This window comes from Neoarius graeffei, chromosome 1, assembly GCF_027579695.1.
Source record: "Neoarius graeffei isolate fNeoGra1 chromosome 1, fNeoGra1.pri, whole genome shotgun sequence".
Classification (NCBI taxonomy): Eukaryota; Metazoa; Chordata; class Actinopteri; order Siluriformes; family Ariidae; genus Neoarius; species Neoarius graeffei.
In genome coordinates this window covers 117,513,451-117,539,841 of record NC_083569.1, presented here as the reverse complement: position 1 = coordinate 117,539,841, position 26,391 = coordinate 117,513,451, and the positions used below count along the sequence as shown (strand labels likewise).

Genomic DNA, 26,391 nt, shown 5'->3' with positions numbered 1-26,391 from the left:
AGGGCCCTGGTGACTGTTTGAAGAAGGCGGAAGTTTATCGCCGAAACTGTCAAGGTAACATCTTAAAAAATCCTTGTCTTAAAAAATGAATTTAAAGAATAGAATAACAACAATAATAATAATAATCATCATCATCATCTTGGGATCACTGGACACTTGTTGCGTCACCTTAGCAACCACTTATCACGGCAAAAACTTTTCCGTATCCAACTTTAATAAAACAAACAAACAAACAAACAAACAAACAAACAAAGTAGCTTGCATTCAAAATACACAATACTTCTATATAAAAAAATAAAATTTTCCCAACATATCAACTGAGCTCTGTTTATAACTGTACAATAATAATAATAATAATAATAATAATAATAATAATAAATGTGACTCACATTACTGCGCATTTTCCTTTTATTATTAATTTTTTTTTCATTTAACAGAGGAGTTAAAGGATTAAACTCGGGCTCTATAAAAAAAAAAAAAACTTTTTCCCTGACTCTGAGCCGCTCAGGCAGGAAGTCAGGGATTCATTCTGAAACTGAAAGTTTTAATCTGTTTTCGTGCTGCGTTTAACAAGAAACACCGTCGGGAAAATACAGCTCCAGTAAGGTAATAACTGAACACACTGTGAGAAAAATGGGTATAATTTTGAAAGAAATATGCTTGAATCAGTTGATCGGATAGAAAGTTGTAGTTTGAGTCAGAGAAGTTAGAGAAACTTTCAGGCCGACTTCTGGAGCAGCCTTTGACACAAGGACGCTTTATATGTACAGTATATATTTGTATATGAGAGAGAGTGCTGAGCGTTAATGAGTGCACCCCTTTGAAAAGTAACATTTTAAACAATATCTCAATGAACACAAACAATTTCCAAAATGTTGACAAGACAAAGTTTAATATAACATCTGTTTAACTTATAAGGCAAGGCAAGTTTATTTATATAGCACATTTCATACACAGTGGCAGTTCAATGTGCTTTACAGAAGTAAAAGCAAAACAGTAAACAATAGAGAATAAAATTACATAAAATAAATGGGAAAAAATATAATAAGAATTAAACAATAGTAGAAATAAAATAATAAAATGAAGTAGAAGTTCAAATAGGGGGAAAAACAAACAAACAAACAAACAAAAAAAAGCAGAATAAAATAGAATAAAAGTTAAGTAAAATTTGAAACATGCAGGGACTGTAAAAGTAAAGATTATAAAACATGTAAAGAAGACAATATTAATTATTTAACAGAAAGCATCTGAAAACAGCTTGGTCTTTAACCTAGATTTGAAGCTGCCAACAGCAGGAGCATTTTTAATGTCCTCTGGCAGTTGGTTCCATAGCTGCACTACATAGTAGCTAAAAGCTGCTTCACCATACTTTGTTTTAACAACTGGTTTTAATAGTAAATTTTTCTGTTTTGATCTGGTAGATCTGATTGGGTTAGGCCGCTGCAACATATCAGAGAGGTAACTGGGGCCTGTACCATTTAGAGATTTGTACACCAGCAGCAATGCTTTAAAGTCAATTCTGTAGCTTACTGGAAGCCAGTGAAGGGATCTTAGAATTGGAGTAATGTGCTCTGTTCTTTTTGTTCGTGTGAGAACCATAGCCGCTGCATTTTGAACCAGCTGAAGTCGTTTGATGGTCTTTTTTGGCAGGCCTGTGAAAAGGCCATTGTTAGAACCTGTGTCTGTCTCAGTTCAGATGCGTTGACGTAAGAGCGCTCTGGAGCAGGGTTGAAACAAACCACACGAGTTAAATCAATCTGGTTTATTCAGGCACTGCTCAGTGATACACAGAGAGAGCAGGGTTTATATACATCAGAAGCTTGCGTGACAAGATAAGTAAGGGGCTCGGGGGCACAAGGTCAACTCGCCAGATAAGGAGTCGTTTTTATTATACATGAAAGAGCAGACCATACACCCCCTAGAACAGGAGGAACCAGGAATGTGGTTTCAGCGAAACTAGAAGGTACAGAGAAAATAAAAGAGTATGTTCTCGCGATTATGCACGTTTACCAGGGTGTGAAAGGGTCATAAAGCTCAGGACAGCTATGCACGAGAACACACACAATCTTACAATCCCCTCTTTTATACTTTGTTTACAGAGTATAACTACAGTTTAGACTCTAACGTATTGACAGACATAACAAGACTGATTAGTATGTTGTTTAGCAGTCCAATTGGCAAATCGCCAAAAAACGTTGTCCTCGTGGCTGGCTTGAGCGGGATTCCCTGCTCCAAGCGCTAAGACCAATACCAGAAGGAAAGTCATACTGGTCACTGACTTTGTTCTTTCTGTGTCCACAGGATGTAGATAGTTGGAGGTAGCCCAGGCTCACGTGTCTTCCAGATTCCTCAGTTCAGAAGTCTGCGGGACGCACCGACCATCCCCTCTTTGTAGATCAGCCGAAACCGGATCACTCCAGATGCTGGGGAGAGGATCCCTGAAAAGGCCGTCAGCTATTGTCACAGCAACTTTCTGAAACACAAAAACCTGTTAAGCATCAACAATATAGATTTCTATTACATTGGAGCCTTCTTTATTCGACTGGCATGAATCCACTGTGGAAAAAGGTCAGTTAGTACAGCTGTTCGAGTTACAGCGAGCACATCCGTGGGTTCACTGTAGGGCGGTTCCTCCAAAGGAGCGCCTAATTTCGCAAATTTCTTTACCAACACTTTATCCCCTACCTCAAAGGGGTGAGTGGGTGCCTCAGGAATGGGAGGCTTTTTGGAATTTAGTCTCGTCCAGTACTCATCCAACACCCGCATGAGACCCACGGCGTACTCACTGAGATGTACATCAAGATCACTCGTTCCTATAGCCTGCATACCTCTGCGCCAGGGTGTAGGAAAAGGCCGGCCCATCACGAGCTCATACGGAGACAGGTTGTCGAGGGCCACTTGAGCGGTCATTCGCATGTCAGCGAGGACTAAGGGTAAAATTTGTACCCAATTTTTAGTACCAGCTTCTTGCATGGCTTTACGCAGCTTACCCTTGATTGTTCTGTTTGCGCGCTCCACAATGCCGGAGGATTGTGGATGGTACGGGATGTGGAATCGCCAAAGGATTTTTAGGTCCTTACATAGTTCTTGGGTCACCTTAGAGGTGAACGGCGTACCTTTGTCAGAGTCTATCCCTACCGGGAGACCATAACGCGGAATGATTTCTTGCGTCAATTTGTTTACCGCCGTGCGAGCGTCTTCTTTCCCGCAAGGGAAAGCCTCCACCCATCGTGAAAATTTGTCGACCATGACCAAGAGATACTTAAAGGGGCCCTGTTTTGGCATGTGAGTAAAGTCAATCTGCCATTCCTGGAACGGCGTGTCAGGTATGGGAAGGTGCTGATGTACCGCGCCTGGTTTAGATGGATTATTCTGGGCGCACGTTAAACATCTGTCTAGAATGTGATGTACATCGGTGTGTATTTTGTCGATGCAAAATATTTTGGATAAATCCTCCACTACCCCCCTTCGTCCGCGGTGAGTGGGACCATGAAACTCGCGGACGAGAAATGGAGTGCAATGTCTAGGTAAACAAAGGCGGCCCTGAGCATCGATCCGAACGCCGTCAGACGGCTGCGCGCCGCATGAGTCCCAGAAATGGTTGTCTGAGGCCGAAGCGGAGGCCTGGAGGGAGATCAAGTCAATGTCCGGAAGAACGGCACTAATCATGCGACTGGATGAGACCAGGGAGAGAGTAAGCGAAGGCGGAAAAACACCGGAGGCAGCCGCGGCTTTGGCAATGCGATCGGCGAGAGAGTTTCCCCTGATCTCAAAAGAGTCCCCAATACAATGAGCACGAGTCTTAACAATGGCTAAAGAGCGCGGGAGAAGACAGGCGGTGATTAAATCAGTAACAAGCGAAGAATGAGAAATGGGCTTACCGTCTGCAGTGGTGAACCCACGCGAAGCCCAAATCCGACCAAAGTCGTGAGCAACGCCGAAAGCGTAACGTGAATCAGTGTAGATAGTGACGTCTGTGTCCTGGGCAATAACACATGCACGGGTTAGAGCGTATAGTTCGGCAGCCTGAGCCGAGGAGAAAGGAAGAGAAAAAGCTTCAACAGTTTCATCAGGAAGGCGGCACACAGAATAACCACACACGAAAACGCCGTCAGAGGGGCGTGAGCACGAGCCGTCCACAAACAGCGAATCACCTGAAAGTAACGGGGTGGAGCGTAAGTCGGGGCGGATACTTGTCTCGAAAAGAATGCTAGAAATGCAGTCGTGTGTTTCAGAAGGAAGAAAATCATCCTGTGAATTGAGGAGGCGCTGAAGCGCGTGCGCGAGAGAATCAAAGGAGGAGGAGGGCTTAACAGTAAGGTTTTCGGTGGCCAAAAGAATAGACTCGTATCCAGAGCGACGCTGCGCAGATAAATGCTGGGTACTGAGGTTCTTTAAAACGTGCACTACATCATGTGAGGTGTGGAGAACGAGCGGGTGAGACAAAACCAGCCGTTCAGCGTCCGTGACCATGACAGCACATGCAGCCACCGCCCTGAGGCAAGCAGGGAGGCCCTGTGCCACAGAATCAAGAGTTTTAGAGAGGAACGCACAAGGCCGCATACCCCCCCCGTGCTCCTGCGCCAAAACCCCAGACGCAGTTCCCTGCTGGTTGCACACATATAAATGAAACGGCAAACGGTAATTCGGAAGTCCGAGAGCAGGGGCCGAGCATAAAGCCTGTTTCAAGGCCCTGAAGGCCGTCAGCATCTCATCAGACCACACCAGGGGCTGAGTCAAAGGGTCCGAGTGCAGAATTGCAGAGCGCAGACACTTGTCATAGGTGGAACAGTCAGGAATCCACTGGCGGCAGTAATTGATAAGTCCCAGAAAAGCCATGAGGGCGTGTTTGGTGGCAGGCACCTGAGTGTCTAGGATGACCTGCACACGCTCGGGGCTGAGCCTGCGGGAGCCCTGGGAGAGATCGTGACCCAGATATCGAACAGTGGGGAGGCAGAACTGAAGCTTAGTTCGTGAGACCTTGAAACCTTCTTGCGCCAGAAGAGAGAGGAGAGCGAGTGTGGCTTTAGCGCAAAGGTCCTCGTCCTCCGCCGTTACCAGAAGATCATCCGCGTATTGGAGCACGGAGGAGCCCGAGGGGAGGCACAAACCGGCCAAGGCGTCCCTCACTACGGCTGTAAAAACCGCGGGGGAATCGACATATCCTTGGGGTAACCTGGTCCATGTGTACTGCTTTCCCCTGTGCGTAAAAGCGAACAGGGGCTGCGTGTCGTGGCCCACAGGGACGCTGAAAAAGGCAGAACAGAGGTCAATCACAGAGAAAAACGCATGTTCACACGGAATCGAGGCCATAAGAGAGGGAACGTCTGGAACTAATGGGGCGACTGGGATAATTAACTCATTAATCTTACGCAAATCCTGGGTGAAACGCCACGTGCCGTTGGGCTTCTGCACCGGATTCACTGGGGTGTTATAAGGGCTGACACAGGGAACAACCACACCTTGCTCTAGGAGAGAACACAGAACATCATCAATGCCAGACAGTTTAGCTGGGGAAAGGGGGTACTGTTTTACATATACTGGCGAAGAGTGTTTAATGACCGCCTCGTAAGGGGTACAGTTAACAAAGCCCACCTCGTCCTTATGTTCCGCCCAAAGAGAAGCTGGGAGATCAGAAAGAGAGGGTGTGAGGCAGGTAACGGCACAAGCAGCATTGAGAAGGTTATGGGGGAGAGAAAGAGAGGTGAGGGCAAGAGCAGCCGACGAGGTTTCGTCTGGTATGTCAACAACCATGTGTGAGCCACTAAAGGAGATCGAGAGTCCGAGAAGACTCATGAGGTCGCGACCTAAAAGATTAAAAGGGCAATCAGGCATGCAAACAAAGGAGTGAGAAAACTTCAGTAAAGGATCAAGGGCACAAGTAACAGAAAGGGGGGGCGTGCAACTGGAATGGAAAGGAACCCCTTCTATTCCCACAGAGCTTACAGACCGTGTAGATAAAGGACCCGCATATTCCCTCCCCACTGAGGACATGGTAGCCCCGGTGTCGAGTAAAAAAGGATATTCAGTCCCTGCCAGGCATAAAACAATAGTGGGAAGATCTTCGTTAAGAGGGGAGCTGAATAAAAGATTTAACATAGCAACGGTCGGGGTTTCATCGCTCTGAGGGCAGCCCTATGGGCGGGCAGGATCTCTCTGCCCTGTGGGGCTTGAACCGGCGCGCATGACGGGTTTCTCGCGTTCCTGCTCATCTCGCTGTTTCGCATGACATTCTCTTATCCAGTGCCCCTCTTTTCCACAATAGTGGCACTTTCCATTTCTCCTCCCTCCCCCGCCGCGCGGTCCCGTTCGGCGACCCCTCTCCTGTCGTCCCTCCGCTCGTCCGCCCGGCACGACGGATAAACATGCTTTATTCGTTTTACAGTCTAAAAGACCATCGCTCTCCAACGTGCGCACCCGCTCCCCGGCCTGACGGAGGACCAGATTATTCCGGTCACTCCAGTGATGTTTTAATACGCTCTGTATTTCGGGGCGACAATTAGACAGAAAGGTGGACAAGAACATTGGGTTCGGGTTTGCCAAATCAAGTTCAAGACCTCCCAAATGTTGCCAAACTTCCCCAAAGCGCTTCCAGAAAGCCGACGTCAGCTCAGAACGCTCCTGTTTGCAGTTAGTGACCTGTGACAGGTCTCTATTTGCTTGTTTTAAGGCGAGCAGGTATCGCGTCAACTGCTCGCGAAGCTGCTGCAGTGCGTTCAGCGTGTCCTTCCAAAAGAAGGTAGTCACGGTGCGCCGACGCGGGCGACCGTCATCCCCTTCATACTCTTCCTTAATATTTTCAGCTTGATCATTGACGGGGGCGAGAACCTGAACGTTTTCTAACAGGGCTGTCTCATCATATGCGCCTCCTAATTTATTTTGCAGAATAAACCGGTAATCAGCTCCCGTAAGCTGACAATTACGAGAAACATTAATTAACTGATCAACAAAAAGCAAGGGCTTATCGGGTGACGGAAGAAGCGAGATGATGTCCTTAAGAGCCGACGGGGACGGAGGAGTTATATCAATACCACTGCGCTTTGCGACCCATACACAAGCAGCGTTTTGTGGCGGATAAGGACGCGAGCCGGCGTCTGGACCCACATCGTCGGGATTATCCCAATCGTCATCATCAGTGTCATCATCGGTATCGTCACTACTTTCTTCGTCTTTGCCGTTCTTGGCTGATGCAGGCGCACCCTTTATCCCTCCGGGACGCTGCCCTCTGTCAACCGTGGGGGGGGGGGCACGCAGACACAGCAGCCAGGGACGGATAAATTTTAGGAATCGTTTTTGCAGCTGACGGCGATTTACCAGTAATTTTTCCGGCCTTACTATAAGGTGGAGGTTTACTATCTAACGAGGCTGGAGGAGCAGAATGAGATTTGGATTTTCCTAGCGCCGCCTCCTCCGTTTCCTTGGTGACGGGTGCAGCCCGAGGCTTCGGGATGGATTTCAGGACTGAACGGGGAGTATAAGCCTGTTTAAAATTATCCCAAATCTTCTTCATATCATACCATTTGGCATATCCTTCCCGCATATACGGGCGATCCCATCCGGGGTCCCCTAATCCCTCATAAATCATGCGATAGGCTGATGCAAGATAACCAGGATCGAAAGTACCTCGGCGAGGATATGAAGGAATTTGAGGGTTGGCCTCGGTCCAACCTGCCAAATTATCGAGCCAGGGAGAAACATAATAAGCAAAACCGCACCTAGTCATCCATTCGGCCGGGGTTTCCCCTGGCGCAGGCTTAGGGAACGAGCTTCCCATCGTACAATGACAACAAACGGATCTGAAGAGGAACAGACAACAAATATAGTACAAATTTGTATAGCGCGCTCTTCCTGGACTCGAACCAGGGAAAACTGTCCTCCGTAGGACACTACGAAACTACTGCCAACCAGGTAGTCAATCAAACATGTCTTACCTGATTGAGAGTATCACGTCGGGGTCACCAAATTGTTAGAACCTGTGTCTGTCTCAGTTCAGATGCGTTGACGTAAGAGCGCTCTGGAGCAGGGTTGAAACAAACCACACGAGTTAAATCAATCTGGTTTATTCAGGCACTGCTCAGTGATACACAGAGAGAGCAGGGTTTATATACATCAGAAGCTTGCGTGACAAGATAAGTAAGGGGCTCGGGGGCACAAGGTCAACTCGCCAGATAAGGAGTCGTTTTTATTATACATGAAAGAGCAGACCATACACCCCCTAGAACAGGAGGAACCAGGAATGTGGTTTCAGCGAAACTAGAAGGTACAGAGAAAATAAAAGAGTATGTTCTCGCGATTATGCACGTTTACCAGGGTGTGAAAGGGTCATAAAGCTCAGGACAGCTATGCACGAGAACACACACAATCTTACAGCCATTGCAGTAATCAACCCTACTAGAGATGAAGGCATGTATCAGTTTTTCCAGATCATTTTTTGACATAAGTCCTCTTAGTTTGGAAATGTTTTTAGGTGATAAAATGCCATTTTAGTGATTGCTTTCATGTGACTGTCAAAGTTTAGCTCGCTGTCAATGAAAACACCAAGATTTTTAACCATTTCTTTAGTTTTAATCCCTTTTGTGTCAAGAATAGTGGTAATCCTGAGTCTTTCATCTTTTTTCCAAATAGAATTACTTCTGTTTTATCTGTGTTCAGCTGAAGAAAATTTTGCGACATTCAGTTGTTGATTTGATCGATACACTGGTAGAGACATTCAAGGGGGGCATAATCATTATATATAATGGGAAAGTAAGGTTAATAATATAACTTAGATTACACATTTTTCAGTTTTACTCAAATTAGGGTGGTGCAAAAATGAGTACACCCCACAACAAAAACTACTACATCTAGTACTTTGTATGGCCTCCATGATTTTTAATGACAGCACCAAGTCTTCTAGGCTTGGAATGAACAAGTTGGTGACATTTTGCAACATCAATCTTTTTCCATTCTTCAACAATGACCTCTTTTAGTGACTGGATGCTGGATGGAGAGTGATGCTCAACTTGTCTCTTCAGAATTCCCCAAAGAAAATAATTTCTTTCCACCACAAAGGTGAAGGCTACAAGAAGATCAGCAAAGCTTTACTTATCAGTCATAATACTGTAGCAAAAGTGGTACAAAAATTTAAGAAAGATGGAACTGCAACCATCTCACAGAGACGTCCAGGTCATCCACGGAAGTTAACACCTCGGCAGGAGCGTCTTCTGATGAGAAGGGTTGAAGAAAATCGGCATGCAAGTTCACTGCAGTTATCTAAAGAAGTAGAAAGCCAAACTGGGGTGACTATTTCCCGTGACACAATACAGCGTACACTGCAGAGGAATGGCATGCATGGATGCTGTCCACGAAAGAAGCCTCTCCTAAAGCCCAGGCACAAAAAAGCCTGCCTAGAGTGTGCCAGGGCCCATGCTGACAAAGATGAAGACTACTGGGACTCTATACTCTGGAGTGATGAGACCAAGATAAATGTTTTTGGAACTGATGACTTCAAAACTGTATGGCGTCGCAAAGGTGAGGAATACAAAGAAAAATGCATGGTGCCTACAGTGAAACATGGTGGTGGCAGCATCCTTATGTGGGGCTGCATGAGTGCTGCTGGTGTCGGGGAGCTGCATTTCATTGATGGCATCATGAATTCACAGACGTATTGCTCTATACTGAAAGAGAAGATGCTACCATCACTCTGTGCCCTTGGTCGTCGTGCACTTTTCCAACATAACTAAACACACATCTAAGGCCACTGTTGGATTTCTGAAGAAGAACAGGGTGAAAGTGATTCAGTGGCCAAGTATGTCTCCTGATCTGAACCCAATCGAACACCTACGGGGAATTCTGAAGAGACAAGTTGAGCATCACTCTCCATCCAGTCAGTAAAAGAGGTCATTGTTGAAGAATGGGAAAAGATTGATGTTGCAAAATGTCGCCAACTTGTTCATTCCATGCTTGTTCATTAAAATCATGGAGGCCATACAAAGTACTAGATGTAGTAGTTTTTGTTGTGGGGTGTACTCATTTTTGCACCACCCTAATTTGAGTAAAACTGAAAAAATATGTAATCTAAGTTATATTATTAACCTTACTTTCACGTTATAAGTTAAACAGATGTTATATTAAACTTTGTCTTGTCAACATTTTGGAAATTGTGTTCGAGATCTCATCTCATCTCATTATCTCTAGCCGCTTTATCCTGTTCTACAGGGTCGCAGGCAAGCTGGAGCCTATCCCAGCTGACTACGGGCGAAAGGCAGGGTTCACCCTGGACAAGTCGCCAGGTCATCACAGGGCTGACACATAGACACAGACAACCATTCACACTCACATTCACACCTACGGTCAATTTAGAGCCACCAGTTAACCTAACCTGCATGTCTTTGGACTGTGGGGGAAACCGGAGCAACCGGAGGAAACCCACGTGGACACGGGGAGAACATGCAAACTCCACACAGAAAGGCCCTCGCCGGCCATGGGGCTCAAACCCAGACCTTCTTGCTGTGAGGCGACAGCGCTAACCACTACACCACCGTGCCGCCGTGTTCACTGAGATATTGTTTAAAATGTTACTTTTCAAAGGAGGTGTACTCATTTACACTGAGCACTGTATATATATATATATATATATATATATATATATATATATATATATATATATATATATATATATATATAATACACAGCAGCAGTAAACAGGAAACTGAATCACATTCGGAATGAGACTTGAGGGCAGCTGCTGTCCTGTAATACAGACACTGAAGGTTATTTCCAACCTCACAGTTCAATAAACTATCAACCGTCTGCCATGTGAGGATATAATTTTTGTTAGATGCTGTATTTATACATGTTAAGGACAGAGAATAAAGCTGTTTGTTACTTATGAAAGGTTCTGATGACATTGTTTCAGATGAAGCAACAAAATGCATCTAAACGGTGAAGGAAATACAGCAGTTACGACCAAGTTTATCTGAGATCAAATACAGTATGTGTCCAATAAAACTGGACGTTTATGGCCGTATAGAGACTTGAGTAAATCCTGTTCAGGCTTACATCCAGGGTGAAAAGAGAGGCCTCTGGAAAGTCTGTGCCAGGCTTGTAGTACTTGAGTCTGACTCGTGCCCTAATTTTAAGGACTTGTGACTCGACTCGGACTTGAGCACTGATGACTTGGACTCGTGCATTAACTGCATTAGGACTTGGAAAATGGAGACGAGGACTCTGATTTTTTCTTTGTTTTTGCAACATGCCATAATAATTTGGCATAAGATATTTATATCTACATTAATTTTTGCACTAATTTTTTGCAAGAGTGTCACACCTGTGCGCCTTGACGCATGCATCAAATAGACTCTCGGGCACGCTCTGGACAGTGCACATGCCAAGCGGACTCTCTCGCTGTAAATGACTCGTACCTGCACAGGATTAAGGCGCAAATAGTGCGCCGATATAAAAACTGTGAAAACACAGTTACTTTGCGAAGTATTGAGTTGCGTTACTGACACGTTACTGAGCCTTATTTCCTTGTTTGGTTTCCTGAGCCCTGATGTCCTGTTTCTTGTCTTTGATTCTGTGTAGTCTACGATAGCCTGTTTGTGTCTCGCTCGACCTATTGCCGGTTTCACTGTTTTACAATTTTGCCTGCCGTTCTGGATTGTTTACCGTCTTCACTTGTATTAATAAACACACCTTCTGCACTTACATCTGTCTCTCAACCATCTCTGACAGAATACTTCACACTCCCTGACAGAGAAGCACATTCACCTGTTCATACGGCATGTTCAGGAACAAACTAACGTTAATGGCGCTGAAACAGACACCGTCAAATGGTGCGGTTGGAGTGTTGGACTTGACTTGAAATCGACTCTTTTTTTTAATTACTTGGACTTGACTTGGACTTGAACACTGGGGACTCGAGACTGGACTTGGACTCGAGGTTTAGTGACTCGCCTACAACACTGGTCCGTGCCACAGTCGCAGTGTTTATTGGAAACGTTCATTGTTCGCGTTTACATTTCACGCCATCATTCGTTCCTTTTTGAGCTTTTCTTTCTATTCAATCTCGCTTTTCCTCCAATGTTGAGCACTTTATTTCTCAAGCGCTTTATTCTCTTGTTTAGTCTCTTAGCTCAGCTCAGCTCCATTGCAGTAGTCTTGCATGTGCCTAGGTACGGCCAGCTTTACACTTTTTTAAAATATTTTTACTTTTATTGTTTTTTTTTTAAATGTCATGCCTAATAATGTGCATCAACTCTTAACAATAGATGTAGCATTTTTCAACCCTGTCTAAGCTTCATGGTTTCTGCCATTGCATTTCTAATTTATTGTGCTATTAAACGATGTGCTCGATCAAGTGCTATAGATGACTTGCAACCACGTGATCAAAATGTGCTATGTCATGAGCATCCGCCATGATGGTGGATGTACAAAGCAACTAGGACGGCAGCCGCTGAAAGTGTGTCTGTAAACAATGCTGAATTTTCTCAGTATTACCATGATTTGAACTGTCAAGCGCAGATTCAATACAAAGAGAAGATAGATATGTGTAGTTTTGACCCGTATTATTTAAAAAAAGTCAGACTTTTCTGAAGATAAGATGCTTCTACCGACAATCGAGTACCCAGATATCGCCTGGCTGCTGAAGAATCAAGTCTGACCATAGCCCAGTTGGTGCCCAATCTGGATTGTTTCTATCATATAATTTTGCTGGCGCTCCTCGAAGCGAAATGGTAATACACGTGTTAAAATTATAACAACGACCAAGTGAACCACGACAAGAGAATGCTCATTTTATAGCAAAATTCCAGCAATATGAAATAAGTCTTCCATGATATTATTGAGAAAGCTTTTGAATCTCACCTGAGATAAAATGATCACTGCAAACATGAGCTGTTTTGGTTTTAGCCTCTGTTAGATCAGCCCTGCCGATGTTGTTCAGCCATGCTCGTCTCCTCTCTGTACTAAGCCTCAGAGTTTCCTCGCCCTCTTTCCGAATCACGGATGGAATTCTAAAAAATCAGAACATGCCACGGTCACGAGTACTGTTGTGACCACAACCATATACAGCACAAAGATATGGCAGAGCTAAAAGAACGCTTAAAGCAATGGAAAAACAAATAGAGCTGTGGCCACTGGGATTGCACCTTTAAGTGCAATCCACTGTGAATGGGGGAAGGTCCCAGTGGCCATGGGCAGGACCTTTCCTCTTCCGTGACTGGAAAAACGGTTTGTTTTAAGGCAAAGTCAAGATGGCGGCGCGCATGGTTGCAGCGGCTTACGGCTCTCCTTTTCAGTGCTCTTTTTTTTTGTTTTGTTTTTGTATTTCTTTCTTGCTTGTTTGTGCACCATCGGTTCTGCGAACATCCAGTACATCCGCCAGACACTTTTAGCCATCGGTGACCAACACCAGATATCTGTTTCGAGCGACTTTCTCTTCACGCATAACATCCCAGATGACATAGCGAGACCGCCGGGCTCTCCGGGGATTGTTGTCGGGTCTAGGAGGCGGCGCAGACGGAGGAGGGAGAGGAAGCAGAAGCGGGGCCGCAGGTCCGGTGCTATGCTAAGGCTAAGAAAACAACCACACAAGCCACCTCTACCGAGCCTGTATCTCTCCAATGCTAGATCCCTGGTACATAAAATGGATGATCTGGAATTACAACTCGCTGGAAATCGCTATGTTCGGGACTGCTGTGTTTTAATTATCACAGAAACCTGGCTTCATCCGGAAATACCCGATGCTAGCTTGCAGCTAGCAGGCCGCACTCTGCTCCGCTGGGATAGAAATGAGAACTCCGGTAAGAGTAGAGGAGGGGGGCTCTGTATTTACGTGCATGAAAATTGGTGTAACACCGGAACAATTATAGATAAACACTGTTCCCCAGACCTCGAGTACATGTCTGTAAGATGCCGGCCTTTTTTTTCTACCAAGAGAGCTAACTGTGGCGATTGTCACAGCTGTGTATATTCCACCTGACACCAGTGTAAACACAGTGCTCTCTCTCCTGCTGAACACCGTTAACAAACAGCAGCGGGCCCACCCTGACGGTGTTCACATAATCGCAGGAGACTTTAATAAGGCCAACTTGAAGACTGTACTCCCAAAGTTTTACCAACATGTTAAGTGTTCTACTAGAGCGGAGAACACTCTGGATCATGTTTACTCCAACATCAAGCATGCGTACAGAGCCATACCCCTCCCCCACCTCGGCCAGTCTGACCATCTTTCCCTCCTGCTCTCCCCAGCCTACACCCCCCTCAGACGCAGAGCCAGGCCCACCACAAGGACTATCACAACCTGGCCTGACAATGCACTCTCCAAACTACAGGACTGCTTTAAACAGACAGATTGGGACTTATTTGTACACCAGGAGCTGGAGACATTCACAGGAACGGTGCTGGACTATATCAAGTTCTGCATCGGGAATGTGACGGTGGATAAAAACATCCGGGTCTTCCCAAACCAGAAACCCTGGATGACCAGCCAGGTCCGCTCACTCCTCAGGGCTCACGATGCTGCCTTCAGGTCAGGTGATAGAGCTCTGTACAGAGCTGCTCAAGTTGATCTGAAAAGAGGAATAAATAAAGCCAAGGCGGACCACAGGCTGCGCATAGAATCCCACCTGTCCAGCAACAACACACGGGAGGTGTGGCAGGGCATTCAGGACATCACAAACTTCAGAGACTGTGATGTGCCAACAGGAGACTGGAGTGCACCGCTAGCAGAGGAGCTAAATCGCTTCTTTGCTCGCTTTGAAACATCTCTGCAGCACTCATCTGCTCCTGCCCTGCCCCCACCACCACACAGTTCCTACACCACTCCTTTCACTGTACAGGAGCACGATGTCAGATGGGTGCTCCTGGCAGTGAACCCCAAGAAAGCTGCCGGCCCAGATGGTGTACCTGGTAAGGTGCTCAGAGCGTGCGCCCACCTGTTCGCCCCTACCTTCACCAGGATCTTTAACCTCTCCCTGGCTCAGGCAGTCATCCTGCCCTGCCTAAAATTTGCAACAATAATCCCAGTGCCGAAGAAGTCTCCCATCACCAGCCTGAATGATTACCGTCCTGTGGCCCTCACCCCGGTAATCATGAAGTGCTTTGAGAGACTAGTTCTTCAGCACATCAAGGACCACCTCCCCCCAGACTTCGACCCCTACCAGTTTGCATATCGCACAAACAGATCCACAGAGGACGCCATCGCCGTAGCTCTCCACTCTGCGCTAAATCACCTGGAGCAGCAGCAGAACTACGTCCGCATAATCTTTGTGGATTACATTTCAGCTTTTAATACAATAATCCTGGACATCCTTATTAGAAAACTGGACACTCTCGGCCTCCCCCCTCTCACATGTGCCTGGTTAAAGGACTTTCTTACTAACCGGCCCCAGACTGTGAGACTTGGTCCCCACTTCTCCTCCACCCGCACATTGAGCACCGGCTCTCCACAGGGCTGTGTGCTGAGCCCCCTCCTGTACTGCCTCTACACCCACGACTGTAGTTCGACCCACAACAACAACCTCGTCGTCAAGTTTGCTGACGACACCACAGTGGTCAGACTCATCTCAAAGGGAGACGAGGCAGCCTACAGAGAGGAGGTCCTGTAGTTGGCAGCCTGGTGTTCAGAAAATAACCTCACTCTGAACACCAAGAAAACCAAAGAGCTCATTGTTGACTTCAGGAAGCACAGCAGCGACCTAGCCCCCCTCTACATCAACAACATGTATGTAGAGAGGGTCCACACCTTCCGGTTTCTCAGCGTCCTCATCTCCGTCGACATTTCCTGGTCAGTAAACATCACAGCAGTCATTTAAGAAGGCTCAGCAGCGGCTACACTTCCTGAGAGTCCTCAGGAAGTACAACCTAAACTCCAACCTGCTGCTGACCTTCTACTGCTCATCCATCGAGAGCCTGCTGACGTACTGTATGACAGTATGGTACGGCAGCTGCACTGCTGTAGACAGGGAGAGGCTCCAGAGGGTAGTTAAGGCAGCACAGAAGATCATTGGCTGCTCTCTCCCCTCCCTGATGGACATTTACACCTCCCGCTGCCTTAGCAGAGCTAAAAACATTATCAAGGACAGCTCCCACCCTGGCTTTGATCTGTTCGACCTGTTGCCCTCAGGGATGCGCTACAGGTGCATCAGGACAAAGACAAACCGATTCAAAAACAGCTTCTTTCCAAAAGCCGTAACCGCCCTGAACTTGGATATGCTCTGACTTTGTAGTCTATTTATTTTACTATGTGGCTCTCCTCGTGCAATAATTTATAATGTGCAGTACTTTATAAGGGACTCTCTCTGTGCAATACTTTTATAATGTGCAATACCTCACTCCATAATGTGAAACACAACACATTCACCTCACCTCAGGACTGTGCACCTTACACACAACACATATGGGCCATTTTCAAAAAATGTACCTATTACGGTAAAGAAGAAGTCTTCACTTTTTTTCAGTTTCTCATCAGAACAGAGGGGTTAAATTGAAAAATGATTCACATAACTGCATAGACAATAAAAACCTCTCTAAATTTTCATACTGAAGTTTTTTATCTTATTTAATAAGAAAAATAAGAGTGATTTATGTTATAATTTTTCTTTACCGTTACCAATGCAAAAACTAATTATTCATAAATGTATCTTACATTCTTGAACTTACTCAGGAGTAAATTTTATTTTTCACAAAAATAACTAATTAGGTGTTTAAATAAAAGTATTGAGTACATTATCTGATGTTTTTTTTTATAAATTAAAAAAAATATTGTTGTGTTACTTTTAGTTTCTTTACTGTTACCCAAAAACATTTTTGAAAATAATTAGTTCCTAGTGCTTGCTAAAGAGGGAGCTGTTCGACATCCTGAAGTGCCAGGATGTTGGGACTCCATTTTGAATTTTTTTGAGGCAGTGGAGGCTGAAAGGTGAGCAAAACATTTCATTAATTACTCATGCCACACAAATATACTTTCTTTACCGTGATGCACGTATCATCTTATAGACAACAGTGATCAAATAGAAACTATTTGTAGTTGTTGATTAAGTTTGAGTGATGAAATATGAGCAATTATTTGAAAGCATAACTGTCATGCTGTGTTGTAAGAGAATGAGACACCTCTTTACCGTTACCATATACTTTCTTTACCGTTACCATTCCTAGTAACGGTAAAGAAACTTTGGTAACAGTAAAGAGAAAATCATGAATAAATGTCTGTTTTTCTCTAGATTTCCAGGCCAAATAGGTAAATAGAATTGAATTTAAAATGTTTTAAGTCATTGTGTACCAGATGAAATATAATAAAAGCTTTTTTGCTTATTTTACCTAAATATTTCCATTCAGAAAGGTAGGCCAACACTGCAAAAAGGCTTTTTATTCTCACCAAATAATCTATTATCAAAATTTCCACATTTCTAAAGAAAAAATGTCTTTATTGTAAAATAATAAGTCAATGTTAAGTTTCCATTCATTAAGTCACAACAAAAAGATCATAATAAATAATTATTAGAAATTTTCAGATTTGAAGGTTTTCATTGGTTCTTGTCATTTTTCAGATTAAATCATGCCTCCAAAGAAAAAAAAATCTAAACATGCCTCGGATGATAACACCAAAAAGCAACAAAGTTCTCATTAAACAGAATATTAAAATTTGTTAATCTTGTTCTCTTTAATCGAGCTATGTTTAAGAATTTGGTTTTATAAAAACACCCTGTGTTCCGTAATAATCTTAATTGAAGTGTGTGTTTGGAAAATAAATAGTTTTATTTTTATAGAACACTTTATTCCTTTTTAACTTTATTAAAGCTTTATTCTATATCCAGGAATGGTAAAGAAAGGGTATTAATTCTTTACCGTTACCTTGAAAATGGTATGGTAACAGTAAAGAAAGCCACAATTTCAGAAAAATTAATTTTTTTATAAAAAATAATAGGAATCTAGCTTTGCTGATTAGTAGGACTTGATTTTAATCAATAGGCAATCTTTTTGTACATTTATAGAAAGAAAGAGTGACAATTTTTTTCATTTCTTTACCGTAATTGGTACAATTTTTTGAAAATGGCCCATACACCTCAGGACTGTACACCTTACACACAGCACACACACCTCAAGTCCGTGCACCTTACCTTACCTTGCAGTACTTCATAAATGTGTAATATTTTATTTTATAATGTGAATCTCTTGTGCAATAATTTATAATGTGACTCTCTCTGTGCAATAATTTATATGTGCAATGAGCAATACCTCACTCCATAATGTGTAACACAACACATACACCTCAGGACTGTGCACCTTACCCCCCTTACACACTCCCCCCCCCCTTTTCCCCCCCTTCCCCTCTCTCTCTCTCTCTCTCTCACACACTACACGCTGTTTTGCACTGTTATTGGAGATGCTTTAATCTCATTGTACATGTGCATAGTGACAATAAAGGCATTCTATTCTATTCTAAAAATTCAGTCGGAATTGTGATCTGTGGGTCAGGTTTGCCCAAGTAAAACCAGGTTTGAGGCCAGAATTCCTAACTTTTTCTTCAAGGTAGGGGAAGGCACCCTACCTTGCAACTCGCCCTGGTTCGTGATGGAATGCAGCAATCCTTACAGAAGCTGATGTAGGATGTCACAGCCTCTGTGTACTCATCCAGACTATTGGTAGCAGTCCTGAACACATCCCAATTTGTACAGTCCAAGCACTGAAGGTTCTCCGCAGCCTCATTGCTCCACATCTTAGATGCCCTCACTACAGGTTTCCTCAGCTTTAATTTCTGCCTGTATGCAGGAATCAGGTGGACCATGACATGGTCAGAGTGGCCCAGTGCAGTGCAGGGGATGGCGTTATAGGCGTTATTGACTGCAGTGAAGCAGTGATCCAAAATATTCTCCTCTCTGGTCGGGCATTTTATAAACTGGTTGTATTTTGGTAGTTCGTGGCTGAGGATACCTTTGTTAAAGTCACTGAGGACATGTAAACACCAACCAGAATGAATGACGCGAACTCATGCAGGGAATAGAATGATTTACAATTCATGATAAATTATTCCAGGTCAGGAGAACACTATTTGAGGATCACTGACACGTCACTGCACCAGCCGCTGTTGACATAAAAACAGATTCCACCACCCTTTATTTTGCTGGAGAGATCTGTGTTACAGTCTGCTCTGAAAAGTTGGAGCTGGCCAGCTGCAGTGCAGAGTCCAGAATGAGTCCATATAGCCATGTGTCCGTGAAGCATAAAATGGAAGATGAATGAAAGTCCCTGTTTCTTCCCACCAGTAGCAGCTGGAGTTTGTCCAGTTTTTTGCACAAATTGGATAGAAATATCGCAGGTAGCAGAGTGCGAACTCCGTGCTGACCGAGAGGCACGAGCGCACCAGCGCGTTTTCCTCTCCTCTGGTGTCTCACTGAATGAGCAAAGGTGAGTGCACCTTTGACCAGAATGTCCAGTATTTCCACGGAAAACACCAGAAAAGTTGATAATAAGTCCGCTGGAGTTGTTCCCCTGATGTTCATGAGCTCTTCTCTGGTGAAAGAGATTTGAGTATTGCAGCAGTGAACTGAGTTTACAAACAAAATAAGAGAAAACAACGTGCACCAATACACCGAGGCAGCCATCCGTGGCGCCATTATGTTGTATTGTTTAGCCTGAATTTATGATATTAGACTTAGGAAATTTTCTGAGTCTAGGCTTCATTTAAGCTAAGCCTAGGAACAATGTATGAGTTTAAGTGTTTCGAGGATCCTGTGTGTAACCATCTTGTATTTCTTCACCACTGATTTTTATCATTGTAAAAGCATGTTGTGTGTTAAACACAGAATTGCCATTGTGTAGTCAAAACCTTAATATATCATATGGTGGGAAATACGAGTAGGTGTGTTTTATTTCAAATTCAGCTGAAGTTATGCTTTAGCCAATGGGAAGCCTGTGTTGGGCAGCCAATCAGAAGTCTGTGTTCAAACAAAGAAAATTCCCTTTACAATGATTTTAATAGGAGCCCTGATTTTGTTTTGGGGCGATTCTAGGGTTGGTCCCTTGTAGCAGGACAGAGTTTAAATTTACTGGTGGAAGTTTAGACTTGAGTGTGTATCCTGGATGTCACTCAGTGCTTGAATTGTTTTATACAATAAAAGTTGTTCAAGGTGACTTCTTTTGTGTGAGTGCATTTTTGGCTACTTTTGAGGTTCTATGACAATTGTCAACTCTGAATACATGAATATATCCCTTTTGTGTAGTGTATAGTATTTATAGATTCACCAAAAGTTAAAAAATTCAGTGGTGGATTATAAACATGTAATTATTTTTATTTATAAAACATATATGAACCTGTGAGAATTCTGACCATAAATTTTGTTAAAATTTCTGTGTAATTCTCTTGTGTAAAAATCTCTTTTCATTTAGGGGTGTGTGTACTGATCCATCATGATGATGGTGAAGAAGAAAAAGGAAAAAGGAGTCTCAGAATTTCAGCTCATCTTATTGGGAGAGGAGTGGACCGGAAAGAGCTCGGCTGGAAACACCATCCTGGGACGAGCTGAATTTAAAATTGATAGTGATACAGAGCATGTAATGCAGAGCTCTGGGGTCATTGAGGGTAGATATGTGACTGTGGTAGACACTCCCGGATGGAATTCAGAATGTTCCCCAGATGTGCCACTCAAAATGCTGAAGAAAGGACATACCTCTGTATCGTTGATGTGTCAAGGGTTCCACATTCTGCTTCTGACTATCCCCATTTCCCAAGACCAAGAGTGGAACCAGAAGGTTGCGCATAGGCTATCCAATGCGCTCAGGCTTTTCAATGATGATATCTGGAAACACACCATGCTTCTATTCACCAGATCTGACCTTCTGCATTCCACAGGATTGGAGGGATACCTGAAAGGTAGTGGGCAGCCCTTCCAGAGCTTGGTGCAGAAGTGTGAGGGCAGGTACCATGTGCTCAACAACTACAGATTGAATGATCACAAGCAAGTCAGAGAGCTGCTAGAAAAGATTGAGCAGATGGTGCAAGAAAACAGTGGTCAATCACTGCAGTTGGTCACAAATGAACAGAAAATGGCCAAGTTGAGAGTGCATGAGATGGATACACTGAGAGACAACAGGATGTTGGTGGAAAGATTCTCCAAGATGGAGAAATACACAGACGGGGAAATCTGCTTCAGGTTAGAAGACTACATGTTTAAATCTCTGAGGCCACAGGACAATGACACACCAAATCCTACTGAGCATACTGATGGTGATAAGGAAAACAGTGATGTAGGTCCAACTGTAAAGAATACCTGTACAGAGGTGGAGGACACAGGCATGAATCGAATTGCTGGAGATGAAGAAAAGAACAAAAAACATTTACAGCATTATACAGTGCAAAGGAACACTCCTCAAACCTCAGACAACTCGTGTGACTTGAGCATTATTTGTTCCTTTCATAGCGATGTCTCCAATCATCAACACAGTGAGTAAACGCTATTAAATATTCATCATGTCATATGTATTTTATTCAGATATATTTATTAGTGGCATTATTGTATAAATAATATGTATAAAATTATTCATAACCTACGTATACTCCTGTTTCTGTTTTGCAGGTGTCATGATGACTTGTGTTCTTCAGATTTATGTCTGCTGGAGAAACATGAAACCATCATGCCAGACAGCTTGGATCTGTTTCACAGTGTGCAATGATAATATTAACTGGTTCTTTATCATTGTTCTTTGCCTGTTTGTAAGCTATTTATGTCTGATATATAATACCTCTGAAGTATCCAAAGAAACAGATGATCAGACCATGAACACATCAGTCTCTGGGTTTGTTGAATGCCCACAAGAGCCAAGCAAAGAAATCCAGGGAGCTTTTCACTCACTGTGGTGGGAGATTGACAACAACAGATCTAAGAGTTTGGATGAAGAGAGAACCCAATGCAACAAAATGGAGGATGATGAAAAAAATCCCACAACACAGCACAGAAGGTAATGATGAAGAGAAGAAGAAAGGTGAAGATGAAGAGCTACCTCAACCCATTGAGAAAGGTAAAGAACGAGAACATGATGAGGAAGAAGATATACTCCAACAAAGAAAGAAGGTTGATGATGACCACAAACTCAAACATGACATAAAGGAGGATAAGAAACAGGTACTCCAAAATGACAAAAGAGATTATGAAGAGACAGACCAACAGAGCAGCACAGATGACGGTGAAGAGATACTCAAACTTCACACAATGGATGATGACATGTCCCAAAACACCAATAGGCATGGGGGTGTGAAAAAGATACACCAAAACACCAAGAGGATGGAATATGAGAAGACACCCAAACACAGAAGAAGGGGACATAACAGGAAACGGGATTTTGAAGAGATGCTCCAACAAAGCAAGAGACGCTCCAACAAAGCAAGAGACGTAAAGATGAAAAGATAGCCAAACACATCATGAAGGATGTGGAAGAGATACCCCAGCACAGCAGAAGGGGCTATAAGAAAGAGATACCCCAGTGTAAAAGAAGAGGTGATGAGAAAGAGTTACCCCAACATGTAAATAACTTTGCAGGCAAGTAGTGGTGTGTTTTTTTCCAAAGCTTTACATACACTGAAAAAATACTGGAGTGAAATTTCCTCAAGTAAAGTGCAGTAACAATTTCCAAACCAAAATCTGAGCTAAGTATATTTTAATTAAGGTTTACATGGCATCAAAGATTATTCTCCTAACAAATGTTTTGTATTATAAGTACACTTTATTCAAGATTGGGTTCACTGAATTATGTAAATCTTAACACTGTAAAACCTACACACCATCTAAACTTTATCTCTCACTTCTCACCCTGACACCTTAGGCTGGTTGGCCTGTCAGTTGACAACCTCTTGCTCAGTCCCTTCCAGGCAGTTCTGTCCAGGGCTATAGACTTCACTTTCTTGAAGTCTTTCTCTTCTCTCTTTTATCTAGTCCTCCCATTGTTTTCTGGGCCTTCCAATTGGTCTTTTCTTTTTCGGTTTCCAGTTATATGTTCTTTTGGTGTCTCTTGTGTCTGGCATGCACAAGACATGTCCGTACCATCTTAGCTGGTTTGGTTCAATGATTGTGAGTGTGGATTCTACTGAGAGTAACTGTCTGAGTTCTTTTCTTATCCATTGATTGTTCCGATATTCGCAAATCCAGAAATCTTGGTAAAATTCTGTTTGGTCAGTTTCCTAAAGGTCTGTCCATTTCGAGGCTGTCTGAAGGTTTCTTGAGCGAGTAAGATATCTGCTGTCAGCTTGCTAGGCCTGGCACAGCTTTACCACTGTCATTTGCGTTGCTCAGAGAGCACTACAAGGAGGTGACAATCAGACCTTGCCCCCCCCAAAAAAAAATTATTACTATCCATCCATCCATCCATCCATCCATCCATCCATCCATTATCCGTAACCACTTATACTGTGCAGGGTCACAGGTTAGCTGGAGCCTATTTCAGCTGACTATGGACGAGAGGTGGGGTACACCCTGAACAAGTTGCCAGATCATCACAGGGCTGAAACATGGAGACAAACAACCATTCACACTCACACCTACAGTCAATTTAGAGCCACCAATTAACCTAACCTGCATGTCTTTGGACTGTGGGGGAAACCGGAGGAAACCTACACAGGCATGGGGAGAACATGCAAACTCCACACAGAATGGCCCCCGTTGGCTGCTGGGCTCAAACCCAGAACCTTATTGCTGTGAGGTGACAGTGCTAACTATTACACCACCATGCCACCCCATTACTATTTAAGGGTCACTAATACCTTTAACAGTTCCAAATATGCCAATGAGTAAATACAGTAACATCAAACTTCATAAAGCCTGGACCCAAGATGATTAATAAATAAGGTGTATGTATGCAAACCATGAGACACTTGACTGAGAAACACAAAGAGGGTCAGCCTAAGGCCTTAGAGCTGACACTAAACAAAGATTATTGAAAATAACCCATCGACAACACTGAAAATTAAAGCAGTTTAAAGTTTTGTGAGCCAGTATGCAAATCAAGAGCAGAAGCCTCACCCCAACATTTAATGTGAAATCAGTTCAAGTTAATATTACTTTTTTTTCTACAGTGGTGCTTGAAAGTTTGTGAACCCTTTAGAATTTTCTATATTTCTGCATAAATATGACCTAAACATCATCAGATTTTCACACAAGTCCTAAAAGTACAAAACGGAACCCAGTTAAACAAATGAGACAAAGATATTATACTTGGTGATTTATTTATTGAGGAAAATGATCCAATATTACATATCTGTGAGTGGCAAAAGTATGTGAACCTCTAGGATTAGCAGTTAATTTGAAGGTGAAATTAGAGTCAGATGTTTTCAATCAGTGGGATGACAATCAGGTGCAAGTGGGCACCCTGTTTTATTTAAAGAACAGGGATCTATCAAAGTCTGATCTTCACAACACATGTTTGTGGAAGTGTATCATGGCACAAACAAAGGAGATTTCTGAGGACCTCAGAAAAAGCGTTGTTGATGCTCATCAGGCAGGAAAGGGTTACAAAACCATCTCTAAAGAGTTTGGACTCCACCAATCCACAGTCAGACAGATTGTGTACAAATGGAGAAAATTCAAGACCATTGTTACCCTCCCCAGGAGTGGTTGACCAACAAAGATCACTCCAAGAGCAAGGCGTGTAATAGTCAGCGAGGTCACAAAGGACCCCAGGGTAACTTCTAAGCAACTGAAGGCCTCTCTCACATTGGCTAATGTTAATGTTCATGAGTCCATCATCAGGAGAACACTGAACAACAGTGGTGTGCCTGGCAGGGTTGCAAAGAAAAGCCACTGCTCTCCAAAGAGAACATTGCTGCTCATCTGCAGTTTGCTAAAGATCACGTGGACAAGCCAGAAGGCTATTGGAAAAATGTTTTGTGGACGGATGAGAACAAAATAGAACTTTTTGGTTTAAATGAGAAGCATTATGTTTGGAGAAAGGAAAACACTGTATTCCAACAAAAGAACCTTATCCCATCTGTGAAATATGGTGGTGGTAGTATCATGGTTTGGGCCTGTTTTGCTGCATCTGGGCCAGGACGGCTTGCCATCATTGATGGAGCAATGAATTTTGAATTATACCAGTGAATTCTAAAGGAAAATGTCAGGACATCTGTCCATGAACTGAATCTCAAGAGAAGGTAGGTCATGCAGCAAGACAACGACCCTAAGCACACAAGTCGTTCTACCAAAGAATGGTTAAAGAAGAATAAAGTGAATGTTTTGGAATGGCCAAGTCAAAGTCCTGACCTTAATCCAATGGAAATGTTGTGGAAGGACCTGAAGCGAGCAGTTCATGTGAGGAAACCCACCGACATCCCAGAGTTGAAGCTGTTCTGTACGGAGGAACGGGCTAAAATTCCTCCAAGCCAGTGTGCAGGACTGATCAACAGTTACCGCAAACGTTTAGTTGCAGTTATTGCTGCACAAGGGGGTCACACCAGATAGTGAAAGCAAAGGTTCACATACTTTTGCCACTCACAGATATATAATATTGGATCATTTTCCTCAATAAATAAATGACCAAGTATAATATTTTTGTCTCATTTGTTTAACTGGGTTCTCTTTATCTACTTTTAGGACTTGTGTGAAAATCTGATGATGTTTTAGGTCATATTTATGCAGAAATATAGAAAATTCTAAAGGGCTCGCAAACTTTCAAGCACCACTGTAGGTTGTAAAATCATAGTAAATTTAACCCAGTAAAATAAAGTATTTTTGTAATTCTGATAATTTTTGTGTAACAAAAAAAAATCACAGTTTTTTTTTTTTGTATTTACTTGAACCACTGAATAATTTTTTTCAGCATATTTATTTGCTTATTTAAGAATTTTCCAGGATATAATTTGATGAAGAATTTGTTATGATACCTCTGTAGAAACTCTGAATGAAGGGGAGAACACAAACCGAATACGCCAAGTGGGGCGACGTCAACAGTCTCCTGAGGCGAGAGTGGCGTCCTCATCCAAACAAAATCATGAAGGTAATCGGAATCACAGCTTGGACTGTAAAGACGTATGTGTTTGATAGTAGCGCTATTGAACACTCATCAAACTAATTTAACAATACAAAGCTGTTTGCTATCTGCTTAGAATAAATAATTAAAATATTTTACAGAAGCTACAGTGCATTATAATATGTGTTTGTCTTTATTTCATTTTATGATGTAGCGATTCTGTCTGGTCATTCTTTCATTATTTAATTATTTATTTATATTTTTTATTTTTACATCTGGCTTCAATTGCCATTTCTCCTTATAATGAACAAGATTTAAAACATAAGCAGATCACATCACTAAATCTTTCGAGTTTATCCAGGGTTCAGAAAAGCTGAAAAGACATTGGACATGAAAGGAGTGGAATTTGGGGGAACCAGAAAAATCATGAGAAGCTGGAGTATGGACTTGCAAAGA

The 26,391-nt window shown here is 43.2% G+C and overlaps 2 protein-coding genes across 2 annotated transcripts; one reads left to right on the top strand and one right to left on the bottom strand.

Annotated features, from left to right (window-relative positions):
• Positions 1-1,681: 1,681 nt before the first annotated feature.
• Positions 1,682-4,862, bottom strand: LOC132882448 (protein NYNRIN-like). Its single transcript, XM_060915584.1, has 2 exons — positions 3,882-4,862; positions 1,682-2,473 (listed from the first exon to the last, which is right to left on the bottom strand). Exons 1-2 carry the CDS (start codon positions 4,837-4,839, stop codon positions 2,451-2,453), a joined length of 981 nt encoding a protein of 326 aa, XP_060771567.1. The 5' UTR covers positions 4,840-4,862; the 3' UTR covers positions 1,682-2,450.
• Positions 1,682-21,971, top strand: LOC132882432 (GTPase IMAP family member 4-like). Its single transcript, XM_060915583.1, has 3 exons — positions 1,682-2,568; positions 20,371-21,424; positions 21,558-21,971. Exons 2-3 carry the CDS (start codon positions 20,392-20,394, stop codon positions 21,941-21,943), a joined length of 1,419 nt encoding a protein of 472 aa, XP_060771566.1. The 5' UTR covers positions 1,682-2,568; positions 20,371-20,391; the 3' UTR covers positions 21,944-21,971.
• Positions 21,972-26,391: the final 4,420 nt, after the last annotated feature.

Excerpts from the sequence above, each read along its gene's own strand:
- LOC132882448 (XM_060915584.1), bottom strand. The coding sequence starts at position 4,839 with ATGGCTTTTCTGGGACTTATCAATTACTGCCGCCAGTGGATTCCTGAC. Across the intron at positions 2,474-3,881 it reads TGGGTTCACCACTGCAGACG|AAAGTTGCTGTGACAATAGC; the intron begins GTAAGCCCATTT and ends TTTGTGTTTCAG.
- LOC132882432 (XM_060915583.1), top strand. The coding sequence starts at position 20,392 with ATGATGATGGTGAAGAAGAAAAAGGAAAAAGGAGTCTCAGAATTTCAG. Across the intron at positions 21,425-21,557 it reads TGTCTCCAATCATCAACACA|GTGTCATGATGACTTGTGTT; the intron begins GTGAGTAAACGC and ends TCTGTTTTGCAG.